The sequence below is a fragment of the Puma concolor genome, chromosome D2 (genome assembly GCF_028749965.1).
Source record: "Puma concolor isolate L17-30 chromosome D2, mPumCon1.1.hap2, whole genome shotgun sequence".
In the NCBI taxonomy this organism is placed as follows: domain Eukaryota; kingdom Metazoa; phylum Chordata; class Mammalia; order Carnivora; family Felidae; genus Puma; species Puma concolor.
The window spans coordinates 79,447,832-79,471,521 of NC_141677.1; the positions used below are offsets into that span (position 1 = coordinate 79,447,832).

General features: G+C 52.1%; 1 protein-coding gene across 1 annotated transcript in view; it reads left to right on the forward strand.

The window, feature by feature from the left end:
• Nucleotides 1-23,690, forward strand: part of HTRA1 (HtrA serine peptidase 1) — a 51,774-nt gene that overhangs the window by 13,013 nt on the left and 15,071 nt on the right. The window contains exons 2-3 of the mRNA XM_086681083.1: nt 14,645-14,744; nt 15,106-15,310. Of these exons, the coding sequence (XP_086537209.1) occupies nt 14,645-14,744; nt 15,106-15,310 (305 nt within the window). The remainder of the gene's footprint in view (nt 1-14,644; nt 14,745-15,105; nt 15,311-23,690) is intronic.

The following is a 23,690-nucleotide window of genomic DNA, read 5'->3' on the forward strand; positions in this document are numbered from 1 at the left end:
CCTTCTCCTCCTTGTATCGGGCTCATCATAGGTGGGTATGGGGTACTTCCTGGGAGGAACTGTCCCCTTCCTGGATGGAGGGCCTTGGTTCACAGTCACATCCCTCCCTGTGCCTTCCCGGTTTCCCCTGGCTCCCAGGCCCACCCTCCTCCACCAGGGGGCCGTGGGAGGGGAACCATGACCGCTGAGGGGTGCGTTCCGGGGGGGGGGGGGCCCTTGAGCAACTCTGCGGTTGCCTCCCAGCCCCACTGCTTACGGAGGCAGAGCTGCCCTGGCCGCTCCAGACATAACAAGTAGGAGCAGTCGGAGCAGGAAGAAAACCCAAATGAGAAATCTGGGAAGGTCAAGACCGGAGCCAGATGCTTATCAAGAGGAACATTAATACTGTTTTTGTGAATTGAGCGGTCAGCCGTTTCCCTGAAGGTAATAAAAGACACATCATGCTGGGCATTCAGGAGACTTCGGGGGGGAAAAATCGTGCGGTGGAATGGATCGGACACTTTCCCCCCAGCACGGACAATAATAGGTTGGGAAAGACTGTCAGAGGCCACAATACTGACCAGACCCGAGCATCCACCGCAGTGCGCAGGGAAGGGCTTTTTTTTTTTTTTTTTGGCTGATGAAACTGAAAAGTAATGATCAATGACAGGCGCCATGAAAACATAGACACGTTGTTCTGGAAAAGGCACCTCTTTACTAGTAAAGTTGAAGCTGCAACACCGAGCTGCCCTTGTGACTGACGGCACATTTAGGGGTTCGCAGCCAACTGGCCAGGTGCCCCCCACCCCCAGAGCCCGTTGTCGGTCGGGAGAGGCAGGCTCGGGCTCAGGCTTGTCTGGGGCAGGGTCAGAGTGTGCGCGCCCCTTGCCTTACCCCTGCATCATCTGCTGCCCGGCCTCTGCAGGCGGCTCCATGCTCAGGGCCCCGTGGGGCTGGGGGGGCACCTTCGCGGTCTGAGGGTTGGCGTCAGGCGAGCTTTTCCCACCCTCGGCCGTCTGGGAGACTGCGCCGGAAAGGGGGGCTGCCAGCATTTGGAAGCGCCAGTGTGGGCTGGAAATTGAGGCCAGGCTCCCAGGCTCCGCCTCCTCTTCCTCCTTTCTTCATTATGAGGAGAGAAATAGGTCACCCTGGACTCTCCTGAATTTCATTTCTTTATTTCTGTGCAGAAGACAGGGAGCATGGGAGTGCATCATGCAACCTTAAAAAAAAAACAGTAATAATAACAGTGGCTCCTTGTGAATTCAGTGTATTATTATTTTTTATGACTTTTTAAAAATGTTTTTTAATTTATTTTTGAGAGAGAGAGGGAGAGTGTGCAGGATCGGCCAGGGTAGGGATAGAGAGGCGGGGGGGGCGGGGGGGGGGGGACACAGGATCCGAAGCGGGCTCTGCACTGACAGCAGAGAGCCCGATGCGGGGCTCGAACCCATGAACCGTGAGATCATGCCCTGAGCCAAAGTCAGAAGCCCAGCCAACCAGGCGCCCCATGAATTCAGTTTATTTTAACAAGGAGGGGTCCAAGGGCCTTTGGCCTTGAGAAGTTTGACTCCAGAACTGTGTCTTCCGTTTCCTTCTTCCTTAGATTTGCAGACGGTGGCCTGATGATGCACAGGATTTTCAAGTTTATTTTAGACCTCAGCCTCTGCTGCCGTGGCCACAGCCAAGTGATACCTGTCTCCCTCCTGGGCATTTTTCTCTGCAAGGTTCAGAGCAACCTCGTTGTGCAGGGGCCCCTCTGCGTCAGGCCCCCAGCGTCCTGGAATTTGCAGTCACAGCACTGATTAGAATGGGGGTCTGGTTTCCCGGAATGTGCAAAGTCTCGCTTCTGTTTCTGCTGCCTCCACACCCCAGACCAGCGCTGGGCCAGCCTCTGGGTTGGAGCTGTTCCTGACAAGCTTACTTGGAATTTAATGGAGTGGGACAGACAGATCGCAGTCGCTCAAACTGAAAACGTGGAGAAAATGAGTTTTTCGGGGCATCTTTGCTGCCTCCACTGGGTTATGCTTCTCCTCCCAGGCGAGCCGCTTGCAAATAGGAGGCCCCATTCCCTTTGCACATTGTGACTCGTTACCCATTAGGAACCTGTTTAAATTGATTCTCTGCTGACCCTCAGGGAGAAAGTAGTGAAAGTTCACTGCAAGGCGAGGAAGCCTCCTTCTGTTTCTCCGCCCGCCTGCCGTCTGGCTCCTGTAATGCAGCCTGCTGCTTCTCTTTTCTCCCCCCCTTGGCTGGTCTGGCCTCTCCCACCCCTCTCACAGTCATTCTTGAATTCATCATGCAACCTCACAAAGAGAGCTTTTCTTAGTGAAAAATCATCCCCCTTGCCCTCCCTGAATGTGGACCAGCACCTCTCCCAGCTGCACGGTGTCAGGTTAGTTAACCGCCTGCTTCCTGGTCCCATCTCCACGCCCCTACCCAAGTGGGAACAGGTGGCCCGCTCCTGCTTCAGGTGCCCGCACTCGGCAGAGTTGTGGAGCCCAGTTCCAATGCTGACATCAAAAGACCCTGATGTGTTGGGGCGCCTGAGTGGCTCAGTTGGTGAGGCATCCGACTCTTGATCTCAGCTCAGGCCTTGATGTCAGGGTCATGAGTTCAAGCCCCGCGTTGGGTGAAGCCCACTTTAAAAAAAAAAAAAAAAAAGGTCTGATGTGGCAAGCAGGGTGGCGGGGGGACCCGTCATCGAGCAAAAGCACAGTGTCCCCGCCATCATAGCGTCGGGCCATGGCAGGCCCCTCATATGTGTTGGCCTTGGCTGCAGCCCTCTCATTCTCTGCTTTGTTTTGTCTCTCTGAGATTGATGTCCTCACCCCTTCAGAAGTGCGGGGACCTTGGGCGCAGGGCAGTGCAGCGCTGGGGAAGTAGGAGCAGCATCAGTGGGACAAGCTTTGGATCCTGACTGCGTGTGCTACCCACCCCCCCCCCCCCACCACCTCCCACTGTCCAGGCTCCACTTGGCCTCTCTGTGAAGGTGCCAGACCGTGAGCAGGACAGAGCAGGTGGGAGAGCAGGCCCCGGGCATGTGCAGGTGATGTGCCAGGAGTGGAATGTCCTCCTGCAGGTCCCCTCTGGATTTGAGCCCGGATTTATTTACCCAGCAAGTAGCCTCTTGGTAGTTACTCTTCATCTAGCCGTGCTAGGGATGAAGAAAAGTTCAGATGTGCCCCTCGGACCATCAAAAGGTGAAAAAGAGGCCAGCCTTCAGCATGCAGCCCCCCTGGCAATACATTCTGGGGGTGTCCCTGGATCGTCAGCCTGAATTGTGGCTGCTACTTGGAGGAAGGGGGCTCCAAAGGCTGGAACTCATATGGGGTGGGGGGCTCCTGTTCGAGCGTTGGGGCTGTGGGAGGGTGGCTGATGACAGCTGAGAGTGTGTCCCAGACCCCGCAAGCACCTGAGCCATTCCTAAAGACTATTGAAATGTTTCATGACACCCCACTGGGGGCCGATTGACGGTTTCTGAGCACGTGGGAGCCTGGCTGGAAGTGCCTCTGCTGGTGGCCAGAATACATTTCCCCAGGCTTTGGGGCTGGCCTTGAATCTAGAGCATGGTGGGTCCAAGCTGGTGTCTCAGGGGTGATTACTTCTCCTGGTCATCACCTGGCCCGGGGCCCGGGGTGTCCCTTCAGGTGAACACGGGAACAGGCTTTCCTCTGGCCTTCATCTCCGACCTCCGCATGGTGCGTTTTGTGCCCTTGCCTTTGAAAGGACTTCGTTTCTTTTGTCACTTGTGCCCAGGCCCATGTGACAGAAGGAAGAGAAGGGCTGGACCAGAAGCTTGAGGGAGGCAGGGGCGAACGGAGGAGGGCCAGCTATCCCCGCCTGCCCTCCCGCGGTCCCTTGGCGGAGAAGGCTCTGGCCAACTCTGGCCCTGTTGGCCGAGTGTCTCTCTTCACATTTCGTCTTTTCCCCTGCGTCCTGCCGATTGTTGGAGCTGGTCTGTGCTGGGATTTGTAGGCTTGAAAGGACCGGTACCTTTGGTGGCACTTGAAGTGGAAGCAATCAGGTGACACATCACAAGGGATTTCTTCCCTTTCTCCTCGGGGGCTGGGAGGGACCCTGGAAGCCACCCAGTTGAGCCTCCTTATTTCATTATTTTTTTAAAACTCTATTTAGTTTCTGAGAGAGAGAGAGCAGGGGAGGGGCAGAGAGAGAGAGGGAGAGAGAATCCCAAGCAGGCTCCGCACCGTCAGTACGCAGCCGGATGCTGGGCTCGAACTCACGAAGTGTGAGATCATGATCTGAGCCGAAACCAACAGACGGATGCTTCACCAACTGAGCCCCACCCAGTGACCCTGCGCCTCCTTATTTTAAAGTTGAGGAACCTTCAGCCCCAGGGCCTTGCCTGTGGTTGCGTACTTGTCTCACCCACGTGTGAGGCGTGCCCGGCATGTTGGACCACGGAACGGGAGTGCCCGCCTCCCGGCACATGGAGCGCCCGTCACCCCTGACGGCTGCCTGTGGGCTCCTGGGCTCTGCCAGACTCAGTATCTCCATCAGCTCCTGGGCAGCGGGTGCTGCCTCTCAGTACTTCTGCACTTTGGGTTTTATTTTGTTTATTTATTTATTTATTTTTTTAAATTTTTTTTTCAACGTTTTTTATTTATTTTTGGGACAGAGAGAGACAGAGCATGAACGGGGGAGGGGCAGAGAGAGAGGGAGACACAGAATCTGAAACAGGCTCCAGGCTCCGAGCCATCAGCCCAGAGCCCGACGCGGGGCTCGAACTCACGGACCGCGAGATCGTGACCTGGCTGAAGTCGGCCGCTTAACCGACTGCGCCACCCAGGCGCCCCTGCACTTTGGGTTTTAAATCAAATGAAATGAAATGCAGACAGGCCCGGCGTCATGGGCATGCCTCTCGTGCAGTCTGTGCTCCGACGGACCCCACACCCGGGTTAACGCCCTGTGGCCACCGTCTTGGACTTCTCGATAATTCTGGAGCAAGGAGCCCCTGCAGTTTGATTTTGCACAGGGCCCTGCGCGTCGCCTCTCCGGTCCTGAATGTAGGACAGGGCATTAAAATGCCCATGATTTGATCAATCTCCTCTTGCAACTGGTTTGAATTTTGGGAACATGCTGTTCCCTGTGAATAAAGGGGGATTCATTTCTTTTCCCTCGAATACACTGTGTTCTGTTTTCCAAATTAGCTCTACTTCTCGATTCTCTTGAGAAACTGGAAGGCGCGATTGTTCTTGTTGGAAGCCAAGGCTGGATTGTTAGTCCCGAGTTCTGGCCCTGAGCTCTCAGGCACGAAGTGGGAAGCCTTTTCCTACAGCCATGGGGCCGCAGGGGGCTGGAGGCCGAGGGAAGGGGCCGGCGCCTGGAAGGGAGGCTACGGCAGCAGAGCACAGGGGGAAGCTTCCCGCCCGTGCCACCTGCCAGCTCTCAGGACGTGAGCAACATGCTTCGCTTCTCGGCCTTACGTCTCACATCCTTCATTTTTCCATCTTTCCGGAGACTGGGCGTGGGATTCACCTTAGAGGCTTGCAGGAACATTTAGAGATAATGCTTGTTGAGTGTCTCGCATTCTGCTTGCACGTAGTAGGTGCTTAGTAAATGAGTACTGGCATTATTCTCATTGGTGTTATTATTTTATTGCCAATATTGCGGGTTGGGTGGGACTGGCCCAGCTGTATGGGAGGAGAATGAGGATTCCAGGCAGGAAGGAAAATAGTGTGAGTGCAGGGGTGAGTGGGGTGGAGCGTAGTGGGCCCGGAGGCTGGTGAGAAGTTTGCAGCAGCGGAGGGTGTATCTCAAGGGGTCCTGGGAGAGCGAGTTGGGGAATCAGGGCAGTGGGGAGCTGTGCTCGGGAGATGCAGACCAGCGTGGGGGTCCTGCAGGAAGTTCACACCCCCCAGGTGGTAACCGTCATTTCGGGGGCGACACTGAAAACGGGCCGGGCATGCCTGAATTAGAATGCAGAAGCGGGATTCTGAGAAGTCTTAGGAGTGTGGGAGGAGGCGCTTGGGAGCCCTGAAATGCACCTGGGTGGTGCGCAGGCTGAGAGCTGGGAGATGATAATGGCCTTGAGGGCAGGCTTTGTGGGCACTGTCCCACTTTGGACTCCCCACCACCTGGATGAGGTGGTACTATCTTCAGGTTGCAGAACGGGAGACTGAGGCTCGGACAGAGAGAAAGCCACTGCCGGAAGTTAACACGGCTGGAAGGGGCATCATCAGGATTTGAGGCCAAGTCTGGCTCTGGAGTCATCCTGGCACTAACGGGAGCCTTGTGATCTTTCCCAGCGTCGCTGACGCTGTTAGGAATCTTCTGGGGCTGGAGCTCAGCCCGGCATCCCATCTATTCCCTGTAGGTGCGACCCAGAGCTGCCAGGCCAGATTGGGAAACCGTGGAGCCGAGAACAGGGTCAGGGCATCTGGGATCCATGCTGGGATTCCTGGAGCCAGGTCTGCGGTGGCAGCTGCCCCCGGGGCGGCCCCGGGGCTCTCCTGGGACTGCCAGGAGGGCTCCATTGGTCCTCCTAAAGCAGATGCCTCCCCTGCTAGCCATGGTGTCTGGACGGTGACCGGGAGTCCTGGTGACCGAGGCAGAGCATCCTGTAGATGTAGCTCAAGGGTCCCCCACTCCTCGCCTTACACGGCGAGCCAGTCATGAGCTCCAGAAATCCAGGGAGCTGGGGAATGAGTGGGACTCAGGCCTGCTACTCGGTTAGGAGCTGGTCCTCCCACCTCCCTGCTGGCAGGTCCAGGTTGTATGGGACCTGAGACATAGACAATTCAGGGAACCTCTTTGCGAAAAAGAATTCAAGGGGCGCCTTGGATGGCTCAGCTGGTTAAGCATCTGATTCTTAATTTCGGCTCAGGTCATGATCTCACAGTTTGTGGGATCGAGTCCCACGTTGGGCTTTGTGCCGACAGCGCGGAGTCTGCTTGGGATTCTCTCTCTCCCTCTGCCCCTCTTCAGCTTGTGCGTGCGTGCGTGCGTGTGCGTGTGGGTGTGCTCTAAAAGATTTAAAACAATTTACAAAAGAAAGAAAAAGTTCAAAATTATAGAGCCTTGGATCACCTTTCATATGACAGTGAGTTTGTAATGTTTCCTATGGAGAGAATAGAATTCTTTATTGTTATTGTTATTATTATTATTATTATTATTATTATTATTATTATTTTAAGTTTATTTATTTTGAGAGAGAGAGAGAAAGCACAAACAGGTAAGGGGCAGAGAGGAGGAGAGACAGAATCCCAAGCAGGCTCTGTGCCATCAGCATAGAGCCCGATGCAAGGCTTGAACTCAGCTCATAACCTGAGCTGAGATCGAGTCTGAAGCTTACCTGGCTAAACCACCCAGGTGCCCTATTGTGATTATTATTAATTGAGTGTTTCCTCTGGCATATTTCTCTGCTCCCATATACTTTCTAAAATTTTTTTTTTCAACGTTTTTTATTTATTTTTGGGACAGAGAGAGACAGAGCATGAACGGGGGAGGGGCAGAGAGAGAGGGAGACACAGAATCGGAAACAGGCTCCAGGCTCCGAGCCATCAGCCCAGAGCCTGACGCGGGGCTCGAACTCACGGACCGCGAGATCGTGACCTGGCTGAAGTCAGACGCTTAACCGACTGCGCCACCCAGGCACCCCTCCCATATACTTTCATACCCTGTACAACCTCTGGCCTGCACCAAGGAGCAGGCAGGAGGGAAGTATACAAGTTTGATCTTTTCCTCTTGCCCCACATCTAATCTTTACCAGACATTTTTGCCTTAAATAGGAACACACGCACACTTTGATGTTTTTAAAGCACATGTCTAATTCGGTGCTAAATCTTCGGAGAGGAGCATAGCTAAAAGTCCACCTGTTGCTTCATAGCCCCCACATTGTGATTTTTCATTTTCACTGCAACACATTTTTCTTCACTGTGATCACGTATGTCAAATTCTTAACCTAGTGCCTGGCACTTTTCAGCAAACACTTAATAATGGAAGTGTCTGTTACGCTAATTTTGATACTAATTAATGAAACTGAGCAGGCTGTGTGTATCTCTCTCTTCCCCCCTGTGTGGAAGTTTTTGAAAGTAGGTAAGTATTATCTGTAAAACCCCGGGGAAGATGGGGTTCAAGGAAGCAGCATTTATGGAGTTGTGTGTTTTCCTAGTAGTTTATACAGAGGAAAGAAAAATCATTTATTATCTTTGGATGAAATCCTGGCAGTTTTAAACTCCTTAAATAATAGGAAATGTTGGCTGCTCTTAATGGGTCATTTGTTGTGTTAAACATTAGTAATGATAAATATTTATAAGGTAGATGGAAAGGCCTGTCCTGTAAAATGCTGTGACTCATTATTCTAATCCTAGTTATTCACAGTTTTTCAGTTTAAAGTGAAATATTTACCTATTATGTATTTAATATTTTTGCTGCTATAATTGGTATTTAAAAAATTTTAATTTCCAACAGTTTTTAAAAAATTTTTTAATGTTTTTATTTATTTTTGAGAGAGAGAGAGAGAGAGAGAACATGAGTGAGGGAGGGGCAGAGAGAGAGGGAGACACAGAACCCGAAGCAGGCTCCAGGCTCCAAGCTATCAGCACAGAGCCCTACGTAGGGCTTGAATTCACGGGCCATGAGATCATGACCTGAGCTAAAGACAGACACTCAGCTAACTGAGCCATCCAGGCGCCCCAATAGTTTATTGTTTTTTTAAAAGATGTTCATGGGGCACCTGGGTGGCTCAGTCGGTTGAGCGTCCGACTTCGGCTCAGGTCATGATCTCACAGTTCGTGGGTTCGAGCCCCGCATCGGGCTCTGTGCTGACAGCTCAGAGCCTGGAGCCTGTTTCAGATTCTGTGTCTCCCTCTCTCTCTGCCCCTCCCCTGTTCGTGCTCTGTCTCTGTCTCAAGAATAAACAAACATTAGAAAAATTAAAAAAAAAAAAAACTTAAAAAAAAAAAAGATGTTCATGACCTGAGCTGAAGTCGGACACTCAACTGACTGAGCCACCCAGGCGCCCCAATGGTTTATTGTTTTTTTAAAAAATGTTTTATTTCTTTTAGAGAGCGAGCAAGAGAGAGCAGAGGCAGGGGAGGGGCAGAGAGAGAGAGAGACAGAATCTGAAGCGGCTCTAGGCTCTGAGCTGTCAGCACGGAGCCCGATGCGGGGCTCGAACCCGTGAACCACGATATCATGCCCTGAACTAAAGTCAGACGCTTCACCGACTGAGCCACCCAGGTGTCCCCAATAGTTTATTGTTAATACATAGAAATACGATTGTGTGTATTGACCTGTGTTCTCTTGTGACATTGACAAACTCACTCACTCCAGCAGGTATACTTCAGATTCTTAAGCAATTTCCATATGGACTATCGTGCCATCTTCAAATAGTGGCAGGTTTATGTTCTCCTTTCTAATCTCTATGCCTTTAATTTCTTTTTCTAGCTTAACTGTTCCAATTAGGACATCAATACAATACTGAATGGAAGAGTGAATGGCCTTGTCTTGCTCCCAGTTTTAGAGAGAAAGCATTCAGTCTTTCACCGTTGAGAATGATGTTGGTTTCAGGTTTTTTTATTAATCCCTTTTATCAGGTCAAGGAAGTTCTCTTTCTGGTTTGCTGAGTGTTTTTGTCACGAGTGGGCGTTCAGTTTTGTCCCATCTTTTTGCAACTATTGGGATAATCGCTTGAGTTTTCTTAGCATCACATTGATTAGTTTTCTGATGTTAAGTCTTATCGATCCTTTCTGGAACAAGCCCCACCTGGTCACGATATATCATCCTTTTTGCTACCCTTTGTGCGGGTTAGCCTTGTACGCTGGGGAGCACTGGTCAACATCCAGGCCAAAACATTGGCCTGCCACACAACTTGCCCTTGATCTCTGCCTCTGCAGCGGCAGCCGTGATGGCCCTGGGAGGAGGAATTTCCAGGACCTGAACAAATTTGCTGAGGTGGGGAGCCTGGTTCTGTGGACACCCTCACGTCTCCCCTTAACTTCTCTGCTGTACCGCCGAGGCGTGTGGTGTTCACACCTGTCCAGAGCTGTCTCCTGAGCACCTTTACCGTAAAAAGAGCAGCACTGTTTAGTTTTATTTTTAAACTCGACACTGCGACTTGGCCAAACGCTTCATATACAGTAGCTCATACACTTGGCCTCAGAACCGCACTGAGGCAGGTTTATTGTCACCCCATTTTCTGGACAAGGGGGATGAGACTTGGAGGACTGAGGTGACATACCGAAGGTCACACAGCAGGTAACTGCTGTGCCGAGTGCCACACTTACTCTGCTGAGACCACAGCCTGGGCTCTTAGCCATTTTCCCCAGGCTTAGTGGCCTGGATGCCCCGGCCCTCCATCCGTCTAAGATCACCTAGATTGTGGCAGAGCCAGCCGGGGTCCACCTCGGGGAATTCTCCACCTCGGGTGACCCCTCTGGAAGGAAGACAGTTGGCTGGCAGTTGAGATGTGAGCAGGTGAGCCAGCCAGGGTTTGTAACGACCAGGGGGCCGTCCGTGCCAGCCTCCTCTAGTTTGATGCACAGCCTTTGACGTGGAGCGGGACTCTGACCCTGAGCCATGCTGGTCTTAGAGACATTTCCATTCCTCGTTCTGAAATAGCATTTCGAGAAGCCAAACACTTCTTCTCTGGTTTCACATTTTGCCCATCTTTGAACAATCAGTTGATGTTCCTTATGATCATTGTTTCTGCTCTATTTCATTTTCCCGCTGATGCGGGTCCCCTTGGTGATGGCGGGGGGCGGGCGGGGGGGCACTGGTGGTTTTCTCATCAAAGCTTCACAGTTAAGGCTTGTCAGTTGGGCTCTTCATTATGGTCCGTCCTCCCGCTTTTCCTCCTTTCTGCGTACTCATGTGCAGAGTTTGGAGAATCCTGTGCCCGGCCTCAAATTCCACAAGTTCTTTATCTTGCCATAGCACATTGGGGTGAGAGGGAGAGATGGTGATTAGATCACAGAATGTTGGAACTGGGCTGGATGGACTTTGCAGCTCATTCTAGAGGCGGTCGGCCCCATTTCACAGATGGGGAAATGAAGGCCACCCAGAAGATGGGATGGGCCCTGGGCCTTCTAAGCGCCCAGGCCCGTGTCCTCGCTGATCTCCCATGTTGTTTTCCTGGAATGCACCGTGCCTGGAGCCACTTTCTCTAGTTTATGTGACAAAGCAGCTGGTTCTCACAGGACCTGGAAAAACCCATGTTCATTTTTACCCCTGATGCAGCCAAATTCTCCCATGCCTACTCTGGGAATTCAGAAAGAGGAAGTGAATTAAGGATCCTTGCTGGTAAGACTCTTGTGATTGAGAGGGTCCCTGAAACGCCATGCTGACCTGGAGGTTGCTGGCCTTTTGGCATTAAACCTCCTTTTGGCCTTTCCCAGGAAGCTGGCCTGAGGAGGCCCAGATGCGTTTGTTTACAGCTGTCTCTGGGTGATGGTCGCCAGGTTCTGTGGTCAGAAGGAATGTTTCTGTCCCCTTATTTATATCTCCCTTGAGAGCCCTTGGGGAGACAGACCAGTCAATTAACTGCCACTACCTGGAAACCTGGGAGATGGCAGATATGTCTGGGGCCGGTATTAAGAAGAAAAGTTGTAGGGGTGCCGGGGTGGCTCAGTCAGTTGAGCGTCGGACGTCGGCTCGGGTCATGATCTCGCGGTTCTTGAGTTTGAGCCCCGCATCGGGCTGTCTGCTGTCGCGGTGAAGCCTGCTTTGGATCCTCTGTCTCCCCCTCTCCCTGCCTGCCCCCTGCTCGCGCATGCTCTCTCTCTCTCAAAGCTAAACACTTTTCTAAAAAAGAAAAAGTTGTAGATTTGCCCAGATTTCCCCATTATTTTTACTCTGTATTAAGAACATGTAGTATCGGGGCACCTGGGTGGCTCAGTCGGTTGAGTGTCCGACTTCGGCTCAGGTCGTGATCTCGCGGTCTGTGAGTTTGAGCCCCACATCAGTCTCTCTGTTGACAGCTCAGAACCTGGAGCCTGCTTCTGATTCTGTGTCTCCCTCTCTCTGACCCTCCCCCCATTCATGCTCTGTCTCTCTCTGTCTCAAAAATAAATAAACGTTAAAAAAAATTAAAAAAAAAAAAAACATGTAGTGGAGAAGTCATTTAAGGTCTGTGAGCCTCAGTTTCCCTAAATATAATATGGGAACAATACCTGATTTTCCTCGCCCTTAGGGAGGCAGGGGGAATAAAAGTAGGGTACTGCATGAAGGGGCTTTAAAAGCAAAAATGATAAAATGATGCTACCACGAACTTGTTGAATTAGTTTTCCTTATCTGGTGGGTGCAGACCTTCTGACCTTAGAAAATCAGGCTGTGCAAAAAGAGAGTGGATTCCAGCCCTGGAGTAAAGCAGCTCAGAGCCCGGCAGCCCGGCCACAGAGGGGCCCTTTGCTCATCGATGGTCTCTCACTTCTCAGAAGGGAAGCGTGGGAGAGGCAGGCTGGTCCCCTCGATGTCCCGGGGCCCAGCGGTATCGAGTTGCATTGCTGAGGTCTCTGGTGGGGACACGCAGCCGTGGGTTCAGCACAGTCTAGACAGGGAGCCACCGGGGAAACCTGTGGAGACGAAACTCTGAGAGCCATAGGCACTGGCAAGGCTCACAGCTTTCACTGCCGGCCCAGAGCCTGGGAAGCAGCTGCAGCCCTTGCTCACGGGGAGGGAGGCGTGTGGGTGTGTGAGTCTCTGTGTGTGTGTATAAGTATGTGTATGTGTGTGCACATTTATGCGTATGTGAGTGCATGTGTAAATGCGGGTGAGTGTGGGTGTGTGGTTCTGTGTGTGTGAGTGTATGTTAAGAGTGCATATACGTGAGTGTATGTGTGCGGGAGTGTGTATATGTGTGCATGTATGTGCACGTATATGCGAGTGGGTGTGAGAGTACACGGGCATACGTGGGTTTGTATGAGAGATGGAGTCTGTGCATGAATGTCTGAGTGTGCATGTGTATGTGTGGGCTCATGGGTATGAGTGTGTACGTGTGGGTGTGTTTGTGTGCACCTCTGTGCACATGTGTTGGGAGTGGGGCACACAGGCCCTATCTTGGGTTAGTGATGGACGGTTTTGCAGGCCAGTGGTTTCTTTTAAAAAAATTTTTTTTTAACATTTATTTATTTTTGAGACAGAGAGAGACAGAGCATGAACGGGGGAGGGGCAGAGAGAGAGGGAGACACAGAATCCGAAACAGGCTCCAGGCTCTGAGCTGTCAGCACAGAGCCTGACGCGGGGCTCGAACTCACGGACCTCGAGATCATGACCTGAGCCACCCAGGCGCCCCCAGTGGTTTCTTTTTAAGCTGCAGGGTGGTTTGTGAATCCCGCTGAGTGAGCTGTGACAGGGAGTGACAGGTGAGGGGGACAGATCCGTGCTTCTTAGACCATCTGTGGCAAAGGAACAGATTTCTTTTCCTTTTATTCCCTATCCATTATGGATCAATTAAAATGAATTCCTACCAAAATGTCGTATAAAGGACACAAAATATAAGCCTCAGTTTAAAATGTTTGGATGCGCCAGACGGAAGGTTACCGCTGTAAGGGCTCCTGCAGGTTGCCTGTCAGTGTCTGCATGGGACCGAGGGGCCATGATGCTGGCAGGGCCGCTGGTCCCTGGAGCCTGCTTTGTGTCGCATTGGGCTAGGCGACTGGCCCGAGGGAGGCGTGGAGAGAGCCAGGAAGGGGTTCTTTGCGGCAGACTAGCCTAGAACCGCCCTGGTCCGTGAAGGCAGAGAGACATGTCGAGGGATATCAGCAGGTGGCATGAATTTGGGGCCAGAGCAGCAGGCTCAGGGAATAACTTCCCGGGGCTACCCTGCCTCTGTCACCACCCATGCTAGCAGGACGGGTGTCCTGGGACCTGAGTCTGTAGTAGCTCCTTTCTGCACCAGATGCCATGGTGTTGGCAGAAACCAACTTTCTGGCCTTGCTGGGTGAGAGCCCTACTCTGGGATGTGGGATCGCTTTGTCTGAAAGTAGCTTTGAAATGGGGGCTCACTAATTACAGGGTGTATGTTTATATAGAAATTGCGGTCGTTTGATTTCTCTCTCTTTCTTTCCCCCCCAACAGTATCAAGGCACTTCTTGTGCCTTCTGGCCTGGGATGTCCCAGGGTGTTGGAAGAAACCAGGCGTAATGGAAAGTTGCTCTGGGGACAGATGGTGGCCTCTGTTCACCTTGTGGTATCAGTGGGAAAGACAGGATCTGTGCCTTTGCCTTAATGCCTTTTCATGATAGTGTTTTCAGTCTATAATGTCTAATGGGCATCTCCTCCAAAGCAACCTCAGCCCTCCCCTCGGTGGTGGCGATGTGCTGGGAGGGGCTGGCAGGGCTGTGGCGGAGGGTGGCGCCGGGACGGTGACCCTGCGTGCCACGGCCTTTGCAGGGAGGCCGCTAGGAGGTCCAGGTATCGGCTGGTGCCTCTGGCTCAGCATTTTTGTAGCGAAGCTGTTGGAAGGAAAGAAGCAGAACAAAGAGGTGCTCTGTGATGGGTGTTGCTTCTTACCTAAGTGGACGTTTCCTTGAGAGCTGCAAGGATCTTTGCAAAGGAGCTCAGGGCTGGGGTCTTGTCCTCGCTTGTCCAGGTTTCCAAAGGCCCCGGGCATATATTTTGGCTCCTTCTCACCCATGCCTTCCCCAGGAACCCACAGCACAGAGCAACAAGGTCTTGAAGTGCCCTGTCTTTGCTTTGTTCCCAGGGCAGGAAGACCCCAACAGTTTGCGCCATAAATACAACTTCATCGCCGATGTGGTGGAGAAGATTGCTCCTGCTGTGGTTCACATCGAGTTGTTCCGCAAGTAAAGAGGGCCTTCTTGTTTTCCCACGACCTCTGCTCCCACCGAGATGCACTGCCGTTAGCAAAGCATCAGAGCTATCTCTGAGGCACTTGGATTTGTCCAAGTGCCATTGACTATATTCCTACGGGAAGATAATGTTTCTCCCTTAGTGGGCTTTCCCTTTTGACTCTTTAAGGCTACATTCTTGACCCTCCTAGAGGAGTTAAGAACCTCTAGTGCTGAAGAGAGCCCCTAAGAATATTTTGTAAGTGGAGTTTTTTGGAGCTCGCAAAAGTCAGTAGCCTTCCATTGTTTTGAATGTTAAATAGACCGTTGATTGTAAGGTGTTTCAGGCTTAACCGGGTTCTCCTCTGGGTTCTAGGCTTCCTTTTTCTAAGAGGGAGGTGCCAGTGGCCAGTGGGTCTGGCTTTATCGTGTCCGAAGATGGACTGATCGTGACAAATGCCCACGTGGTGACCAACAAGCATCGGGTCAAGGTTGAGCTGAAAAATGGTGCCACCTACGAAGCCAAAATCAAGGATGTGGATGAAAAGGCAGACATTGCACTTATCAAAATTGACCACGAGGTACGTGCACTCCCCATCTGCAGAACTCAGTTCCCAGGTCGCAAACCTGGGAGCGTTTAAGAGATGCTGGGAGTATGGCCTGGGCTGGGTGAGAAAAGGGGGCTCACGGAAGCTCCTTTAATAAGCAGACTATAAGATCAGAGTTTTAAAAATAGAAGCTGACATTTTTATAAAAGAAAGCAACAGGTTTATAAAGACATTAGTAGGTAAGCAGTGAACCGTGAGGCTCCCTTGCATTCCTGACCTCCAGGCAACTATTGTTACAGATTTGTTTTCATTTGTGCATTTCAGCAGATTTGAAAACAAACCAGGTCTCCCAGATTGGTTTTTTTCAGGGTTACTAGAAGTGTTTTAAAACAATGCTCCATTCTTAAAAAAGTTTTGGAAACCTTGAATTAAAGCACCGCTGATGGATTTCTTCCTTACAGAACTTCTCAGAACTTTTAATATGCTCACGGGCACAGGAGTCTCCCACAAAAGGGTGTATACTCCAAATGATAATCATCTGAGCTTAGGACTTTTTTTTTTTGTCAAAACTGAGACATAGTGAACTCAGTCTGGGAAATGCTGTGTTTGAAAGCGGTTTGCTCTCTGTTTAAGTATTCTCCTTGCCGTCGTTTTTGCTCTGTTGGTTTGTTTGGCAAGTCTTCCTACCTGAAATCAAATCCAGGTCTCAGGGGCCGTCACCAGTTCCCGCTTGATGGTGTGTTGATTGGGGAGGCTTGGTTTGCTCTGTGGTGTGTGCAGTGAGATTGCATTTTCTGGTTGCTTCGTGCCCTTGTGATCTTGCAGACTTCATAGGGAAGGGAGACTCTGGGGAGGCTGGAATCCTGTTGTTGGCCCAGGAAAAGGTCCTAGACTGAGAGCCCGGAGGGGTCTTTTTTCCCACCTCTTTACCTACCTTTGCCTGCTTGTGGGCTCTGAAGGCAGACCAGTGGAGTATGACACAGGCTGTTTGTTGTCTGTGCTGTTTATCCGGCTCCGTGCCTGGTGGCCTTTAGCAAAGTCTCGATTGGATATTATTTCTATTAGGTAGCTGTGGAATTTCTAGCAACATCTCTCTTTGAAGATGTGTTTATTGGTCACAATATAATCATAATAACTTCTACTCACTGAGCTCCAGTGCTGATCCAGCCTCTGCCTTCATGCATAACTTCCACCTAATCAACAAGATAGCTGTATCGTCCCCATTTTATAGTGGAAGAAACAGGAAATAACCTGCCGGAAGTCACACAGCTGTGCTGCCGTGAAACTAACCTTCCAAGCCAAGCCAGGCTCCTGACCCTCAACTGCCCAAGGCCATGGCCTTTACCGAAAGAATGGAACCCAGCCTCTTGGGGGAGATCGGATGGCTGGGCTTCAGATAGCCCACGGGAAGGCTGGCACTTCCCTATTTAGGAACGTGCTGCTCGAAAGGTGTCCAGGATGTGGTAGTCTCATCAGAAGGAGGCTGGCCAGAATAGCACATCCTGTGGCCACAGGCAAGACTTTTCAGCTCCCCCCCAAGCTCCTGGAAGGCAGCCAGCAGTCGGGGCTCTCTGCAGGCAGGGTGCTGGCCCGGATGCTAAGTGAGCTGCCGCCGCTGAGTAATTTTGTGTTTGGAATGCGTGGGCACATAATGTGCCTCTGGCCAGGGGGATATTCTTTTCAGATTTTGAGCCAAGGTGGAGACTGTATCCTTGTGTCATCCCTGACATGTCCAGGCAGGACGTGAAACATCTCAACAGACCAGCTCTGCGGTGTTTCCGACCCAGCCCTTGCAACCCCCCCCCCAGCCCCCGCCGGGGGTCCGGCCCTTCGCCCAGCAGCACAGTTTGCCCTATGTTTCCAGCTCAAGAGAAAGGTGCTTACAATTTAAAAGCTGAGCCAAATGTGGCTCTTTAAAAAGGAATCGGAAATGAATGGATATTAAATTGCAGACACCCACACAAGAGACTCGCTTCCACTTACTAAACTGCTTTTTTTATTTTTTGCTGATAGTAGTGGGAAGCGGGGAGAGTAAAACCATCTCTTCAGCTCTTTCCCTTTTGTTCCCGTAGTTTGATGATTGGTTCTTTAGGAGGGGTCAGAGACTGACTTGGAAGGAGGCTCAATTTGGAAGGAGCCTCTCCTCTGGGCAAACCAAAATCCGCCCCAGCGCACGATTTAATAACCTGCAGGCTGTGGATGGGATGTGAGTTTGCACTGAGTCACTCTCAGGAATAGCAGAAGAGAAGAAAGCCAGTGCGAAAACTCAGAGCAAGGAGGAACAGAACCGGCAAAAATTGGGCCTGAGGATCGAACATCATTCCAAATGGTGCCTCGGGGGACTGTGGCCCAGCTGCCCCCGGGGCTGTTTCCTAATAACCCAATGAAATTGATGTGATGGCCCGCCAAGTATGTGGGCTGGGTAGCTAACTTGGTGGCTCATAACCTGGGGCCATTTCTTACTCAGAGTCCCCCCCCCCCCCCCCCCCCGCCAATTGTGATTTCTTTTGGAGGCTCTCCATGACTTTAAACAGCTCTTGTCCTTCCTGAGTGTAGTATTCTCAACACTTTTAAGGAATAGAAATTACCATGGACATCTGTTGTCATGCCCCTTGTCATCTATCTGGCCGCCGTCTCCTGGGAACAGCAGCTAGCATCTTCTTTGGGGTCTGCTTCTCCCCCATTGGGCAGTCTTGGTGGGACCGTCTGTCACGGTACCCCCCCACCCCGTGGCCCCGTTAGATCAAGCAGGCCCTCCCCTCAGGGGTGCACCTGTCTGTCGCCCTCACAAAAACTGCAGGGGCCACACGGGTGGAGCCCCTGCTGCTGAGACCCCCAGGCACTGTCTGAGTTCCAGCCCTCTCTGAGCCCAGTCTGTCTACTTTTCCTTCCATTCTTGGAGCTCCCCTCGCGTCTCCAGTGAACCCCCTTTGGCTTGAGATTGCCAGCGACATGTCTGGGCTGGCGACCAAGGAGCTCTGTTTTTGCTTCTCACGGCTGAGAAGACACATGTGCGCTTACTTTCCCTGCTGAGTTTGGAGACGGGGAGAACTTTCGGAAGAAGGCTCTCCAGCAGCCGCGTGGCCCGGTCTGTCCCCCTGTCCCCCACCCCCCAAGCTTGGGGAGGAGGGTCACCCCCCCTCCCCCAAGCCCATTCTGTGCTTCTGTCCTAGGTTTTGCACCTCCTCTTTCCTGGGGCCAGCAGTGGCCTGGGGAGGGAGCGCCAGCTGCAGGAAGTTGGGACAGCGGGTGCATGCAAACATTTTAATAGAAAGCAGCTTTGAGGGCAGACTAGCTCAGCTTCGGATACAAACTGTTTCCAAGTGTGTTTAACATGACACTGGCCGTGTTTGCAGAACATTTAAACATTTCATCCCCAGGCAGCATTTTGTCCGTGCAGTCTCCTCTCTGAGCGGTTCCGAAAGAGAGAGAGAGTGGGGTGGAGAGAGAGGCCGAGAAGGAGAGGGGGTGGGTATGGAGGCAGAGGTAGAAAGAGAGCGACGTGGTTTCTCTAGGCCAGACTCCAGGGCAGAAACCCTGGGGATGCATTGAGGGGAAATCTCCTTTTGTTACAGTGGTTTTCCAGCCGTGTTGACGAGGAAACACCAGGCGAAAAAGCACACGCCTCCCTCGCTGGTTCTGACTTTCGGACCGTGTGCTGTGTCCCCTTGATGCATTTCCCAGTGCTCTTCCGAAGAGAGCTTAGCTCCTTTCCCGGGGCCTCGGAGGCCTGGCCTGATGGGGCGCGCCTCCCCCAACCTCATCTCCCCCCTCGGCCCGCCCACCACCCACTCTACTTAGCCTCTTTCACACCAGTGCTGTTTCTACCCGGTGTGGGGGGGCGGGTCTTGGCCGTGCCTCCCCCCGCACCCCGGGGTACCTCCCTGCACCTCCTCCAGAGCTGGCCTTCCCATCTCTTTGGGGCTCCTGCCAAATTCTGCCCGAGACAGCCCTTCCCCGACCCACGATCCGAGGGGGTGCCCACATCCCAACCCCCAACTTGTCACTCTGAGGACAGTCACGTGTCACTGTTCATACCCCCCCTGCTGCTCCTCTCCTTAGCATAATCTACCGTTGCCTTATCTGTTGATTTAAGTTTTTCCTCGCCAGCGGGAGCGTGAGGGACACGCCTGTCACACTCACATGTCAGGTCGTAGGTGCTGGGCACCCGTGTCCCGGTACGAATCTAAGTGCCCTCTGCTCCGAGGAATGCCAGAGCAGGGAGGCACAGGGCTCCCGTGGTGGCCTGCGTCCCACTGTCAGATGAGGGTGTGATGGCCCACGCTCCCCCCACCCTCCTCAGCCAGTGCTCATCGGATCCCGAGGCCCGTCTGCTTTGGACGGACACCCGGCTTTGCCTGGGCTCCCGCAGCTCTGTGGTCTTTGGTAACTCAATGCGCTGCTGAGGCAGTTAGGTTTCCTGTGGGCGCTTTCCCCTGACGCCAACAACCCGGGAAATATGTGGAAGCGGCCAGGTTGAGGCTTGGGAGGTGTTTTTCTTCCCTCGCCCCCAGGCCCGCATCCGTCCCCGGCCACGTTGGGGCCGGTTGCCGCCTACAGGCTAGACTCGTTTGAAGTGGACCAAGAGGAGGGGGGGGGACTGCTTGGTTTTCAGAGGGTCGTTTTGCTGCTGAGCCGGCCGCTGGGGCAGGAAGAGCTGCCAGCTCTGATCCTGTGCAGCTCGGGACAGGGGTCCCTCGGGGTCGAGGGCCCTGGGCCTTCCCCGCACAGGTCCCAGTGGCCGCTCGGCAGGCTCTGTCTTCTCCAGGCCCGTGTCTCAAGATTTGGCCCGGTGCGTGGCGGTGAATCCACCCCGAGGAGGGCCCAAGGGGGCCCCGGGACCGTGGCAAGGCCAGGGGTGGTGTGGTGCCAGGCGTGACTCATGCCCGCCCACCAGCCAGCTCTCCTCAGGCAGCCTGATCGTCAGAAGGCGCTGACTAAGCCGCGCGAGCCATCCGAGAGTGAATCAGATAACGTGGGGCCTGGACTGGCATGGCCTCCCATCTTTTGGAGCCTGTCCCTCGCCCTCGTAAAGCGACTGGGAGCCTGGGCTGTGGATCGCACCACCATAGCTACCCTCTTATTTTGTTTCTGTGTTTTTCCCTTTTGGATTCTTTCCCCCACTCCCTCCGTGCTGGTCGTTCTGTGGTCTCGCTCTTTCTCTCCCGGAACTCCCCAGGCCAGAGACGCCACAGACCCTGTTGGCGCCCCAAGGCTTCTATTACCGTATTGATTTTTACCAGTTTTAGGGGGTGGGAATCAATAGCTCATGAGGTAATGGAAACCCGGGCAGCGAGGTGGAAGCCGGCCTTCATTCCTCCGTGCGGCCTTTGTGCAGAGGCTGCTGGGGACGCGGCCCCTTATGTTCTGACTGCAGCTCCTCTTGGAATGTGAAAATGTTTCAGTTCCCCAAACTATCAAAACCGGAGCCCTTGTGTGTTCTCTGGCCCCGGTTCAAGAACTTAGCTGATTGTTAAGGAAATTCTTTGGCTATTTTTTCTCTTAATATGGTAATGCCTTTTTTCACTTTGGCGCTCTCTCCTCAGGGAATTGGATTAAGACTATTATTTATGGTTGTGACAAAGCAGTTCCCAGGTTTTCAGTTCCCTGAATTTGTAGGTGCCCCATCGGGAGTGTCTCCTGTCCCCTTCACTGCGTGGGGGACATCCGCTGCTCCCGTTTGACAGTGTAGTGAATGTGTCACGATGCGTTCGAGTCCAGGCTTGGCCAGCTGCGGCCTGCGGGCCAAATCCAGCCCTCCACCTGTTTTTGTAAATAAAGTTTTATTGCAACAGCAGCCATGCCCATTCCTTTATTTACAGTCTGTGGCTGCTTTTGCCCCGCCCCAGCAGAGTCGAGTAGTGAGGATGGGAGACCACAGGGCCTGTGAAGCTGAAAGTATTTCCTTTTTGGCCTTTCACAGAAGAGGCTTGCCAGCCCCAGTGTGAGGCGATTAACACCTTGTCCTAAGGAGCTGAGTGTGCTGGGGGCTGAGTGTGCTCCTAAGACCCATTGAGGTGCGGCTCTAGGTGACCAGAGGCCAGAGAGGCTGATTTCATGTGCCCTTTCTCTTGGGGCGTGTGTGTGTGTGTGTGACTGTGTGCGCGCGTGTGTGTGTCTGTGTGTGTAGCGCGTGTTCATGTGTGAATTGTGCTCTTTTTTGCTGCTGCTTCCGCAGCTTCGGTTTTGCTGGATTAGGCAGAGAGAAGCCTTGTTTTTGCCCATTTCTCTGTATTCTCAGTGCAGCGTTTCTGTGAATTCCAAGATGTTTTGAAAATGAGTGTCCAGTGTTAAATCCTAAAGATCTTTACAGTCTGGTTTGTTCACTGTCCTCAGTTACTCTTTATTCACTCACAGATTCTGTACGTCTTTACCGAGCGTCTGTCTTGGCCAGACGGTGTGTTAGGTGCTGAGGATGTACCAGCACTTGGGCAAGAGCCGTGAGAAGGCAGTCGAGGGTGGGAAACAGGACAGGTGGCGTAAAAGTCGGTGACAGGTGCAGAAAAGGAACAAACAGAAGAAGTAGAAGGCACTGGGGGCTGGGAGACCTCTGTACCTATTGCAGACAAGGAAGCTTACATTTGGAGGTGACATGACAGGAAGGGCAGATAGGGCCAACCTGGGGGAAGATCCGGGCCAAGCCTGGAGCCTCTGGACCTCGGACCACGTGCAAACTTATTTCTCAGTGAGTTTATTGGAGCCCTTCAGAACTCAGCCGACATTTCTGGCTAGCTGCTTTTTCCGCATATTGTCTACATTTCTTATGGGCCTTGTTCTTGGGAATTCCTGGTCATACTCTGGAAAGCTCCGCTCTCTCATGTAGTCAATCTCCTGAGAGTCTGAAAGTGCTGAGGCTTCGTAATGAACTGGTTGCCTCATTCCACGACAGTGTAGATGCCGTTTCCCAAAACTGCTTTCCCACCACCATCATGACCACCTTCCGTGGCAAGGGAGAAATAAGGCATTCTGGTGAATTGAGGACTGATTATTTTAGTACATGTGATAATTAACAAGTCACTTTTGCTAATGAAGGCTCCAGAATCTGGTGATGACAGCATGTGACTCATGGTATTTCCCTCTTTGCTTTGGTTACCAGGCAGCTCATCGAAACCATTGGCTTTGTGGTTAGAATATTCTCTGTGACTCCATTTTATGCCACGGATATATATTAGCTTAGTATAATATATCCCGTGTCACTGACCATGTCAGATTATTTTTACGTAGAGGAGGTTACATATTAAAAAACATTTTAAACATTAAAAGGAAAGGTATTTCCTTGGGCTTCTCTGTGTACAGGATGGCACAAGCTCTAAGTGGTCACGGGGAGTAAGGAGCCAGTTCAGTTCAACAGACATCGGGTGCCTGTGGTGTGCTAAGCACTGAATCCACCAGAGAGGGACCACTGTGCTTCTCTTGGGGAAGGATCTTTTTAAACAAATTTTTTTTAATGTTTTTATTTATTTTGGAGACAGAGACAGAACATGAGCAGGGGAGGGGCAGAGAGAGAGGGAGACACAGCATCCGAAGCAGGCTCCAGGCTCCGAGCTGTCAGCACAGAGCCTGACGTGGGGCTCGAACTCACAGACCATGAGATCGTGACCTGAGCTGAAGTCAGACGTTCAACCGACTGAGCCACCCCGGCGCCCCTAGGGAAGGATCTTTTGAGATCAGTTTTTGGGGATGGGCCTTTAAAGACCTGGTTTTCTTTCATTTCTTTCGTTTTTCAGTTGCCTATTCATTGATTTTTATAATAGATGCTTAGCTGCCAATCACTATTATCAGTGAAGCTGAAGTCAGCGTTTGATAAATGTGGAGGCATCCAGGGGCTGGTGTATGAAGACCAGGGTTACGCTTGATGGAGGCGATGTTTTGCCTCCTCTGGATGCCACGGAATAAGTACAGTCACTGGCCACTGGGCTCCCATGTAGAACTGTTGACATTTTGTGGCTTAAACAACAGGAGTAAGGGAATTTTCAAGATACCAGTGTTTATAGCCTGACGGAGACTAAATATTCTGGTGGGGTTCACAGACAGGGACGAGGAGGTTGCTGGCCTGCTCCTTCTCTTTCTGTTCAGGCTTGACCATGCTCTCTTCCTGTCTCTTTCTCCCTCTGCCTCCCCCACTTCTCCCGTCTCCCCCACCTGAACCCTCCCCTACTCCCATCCGTGGAACAGTCTTAGATGCTGACAGCACCCCCCCTCCAATGCCTCTGCGACCTAGTTTGCTTTTCCACGGTAAGTAGGCAAGTTAGTGGCTCTGCTTCTCGCTGGGTATGGGGGACGTGCTATTTTCTCCATTGCATATTTTTTTTTTTTTTAAAGAAAATGAAAGGTTAGCATAACTGTTTCCAGAAAGCACATGGAATCACTCAGTTGAGTCCCAGCCAGCCGCTGCAACATTAGCCTTTGAGGC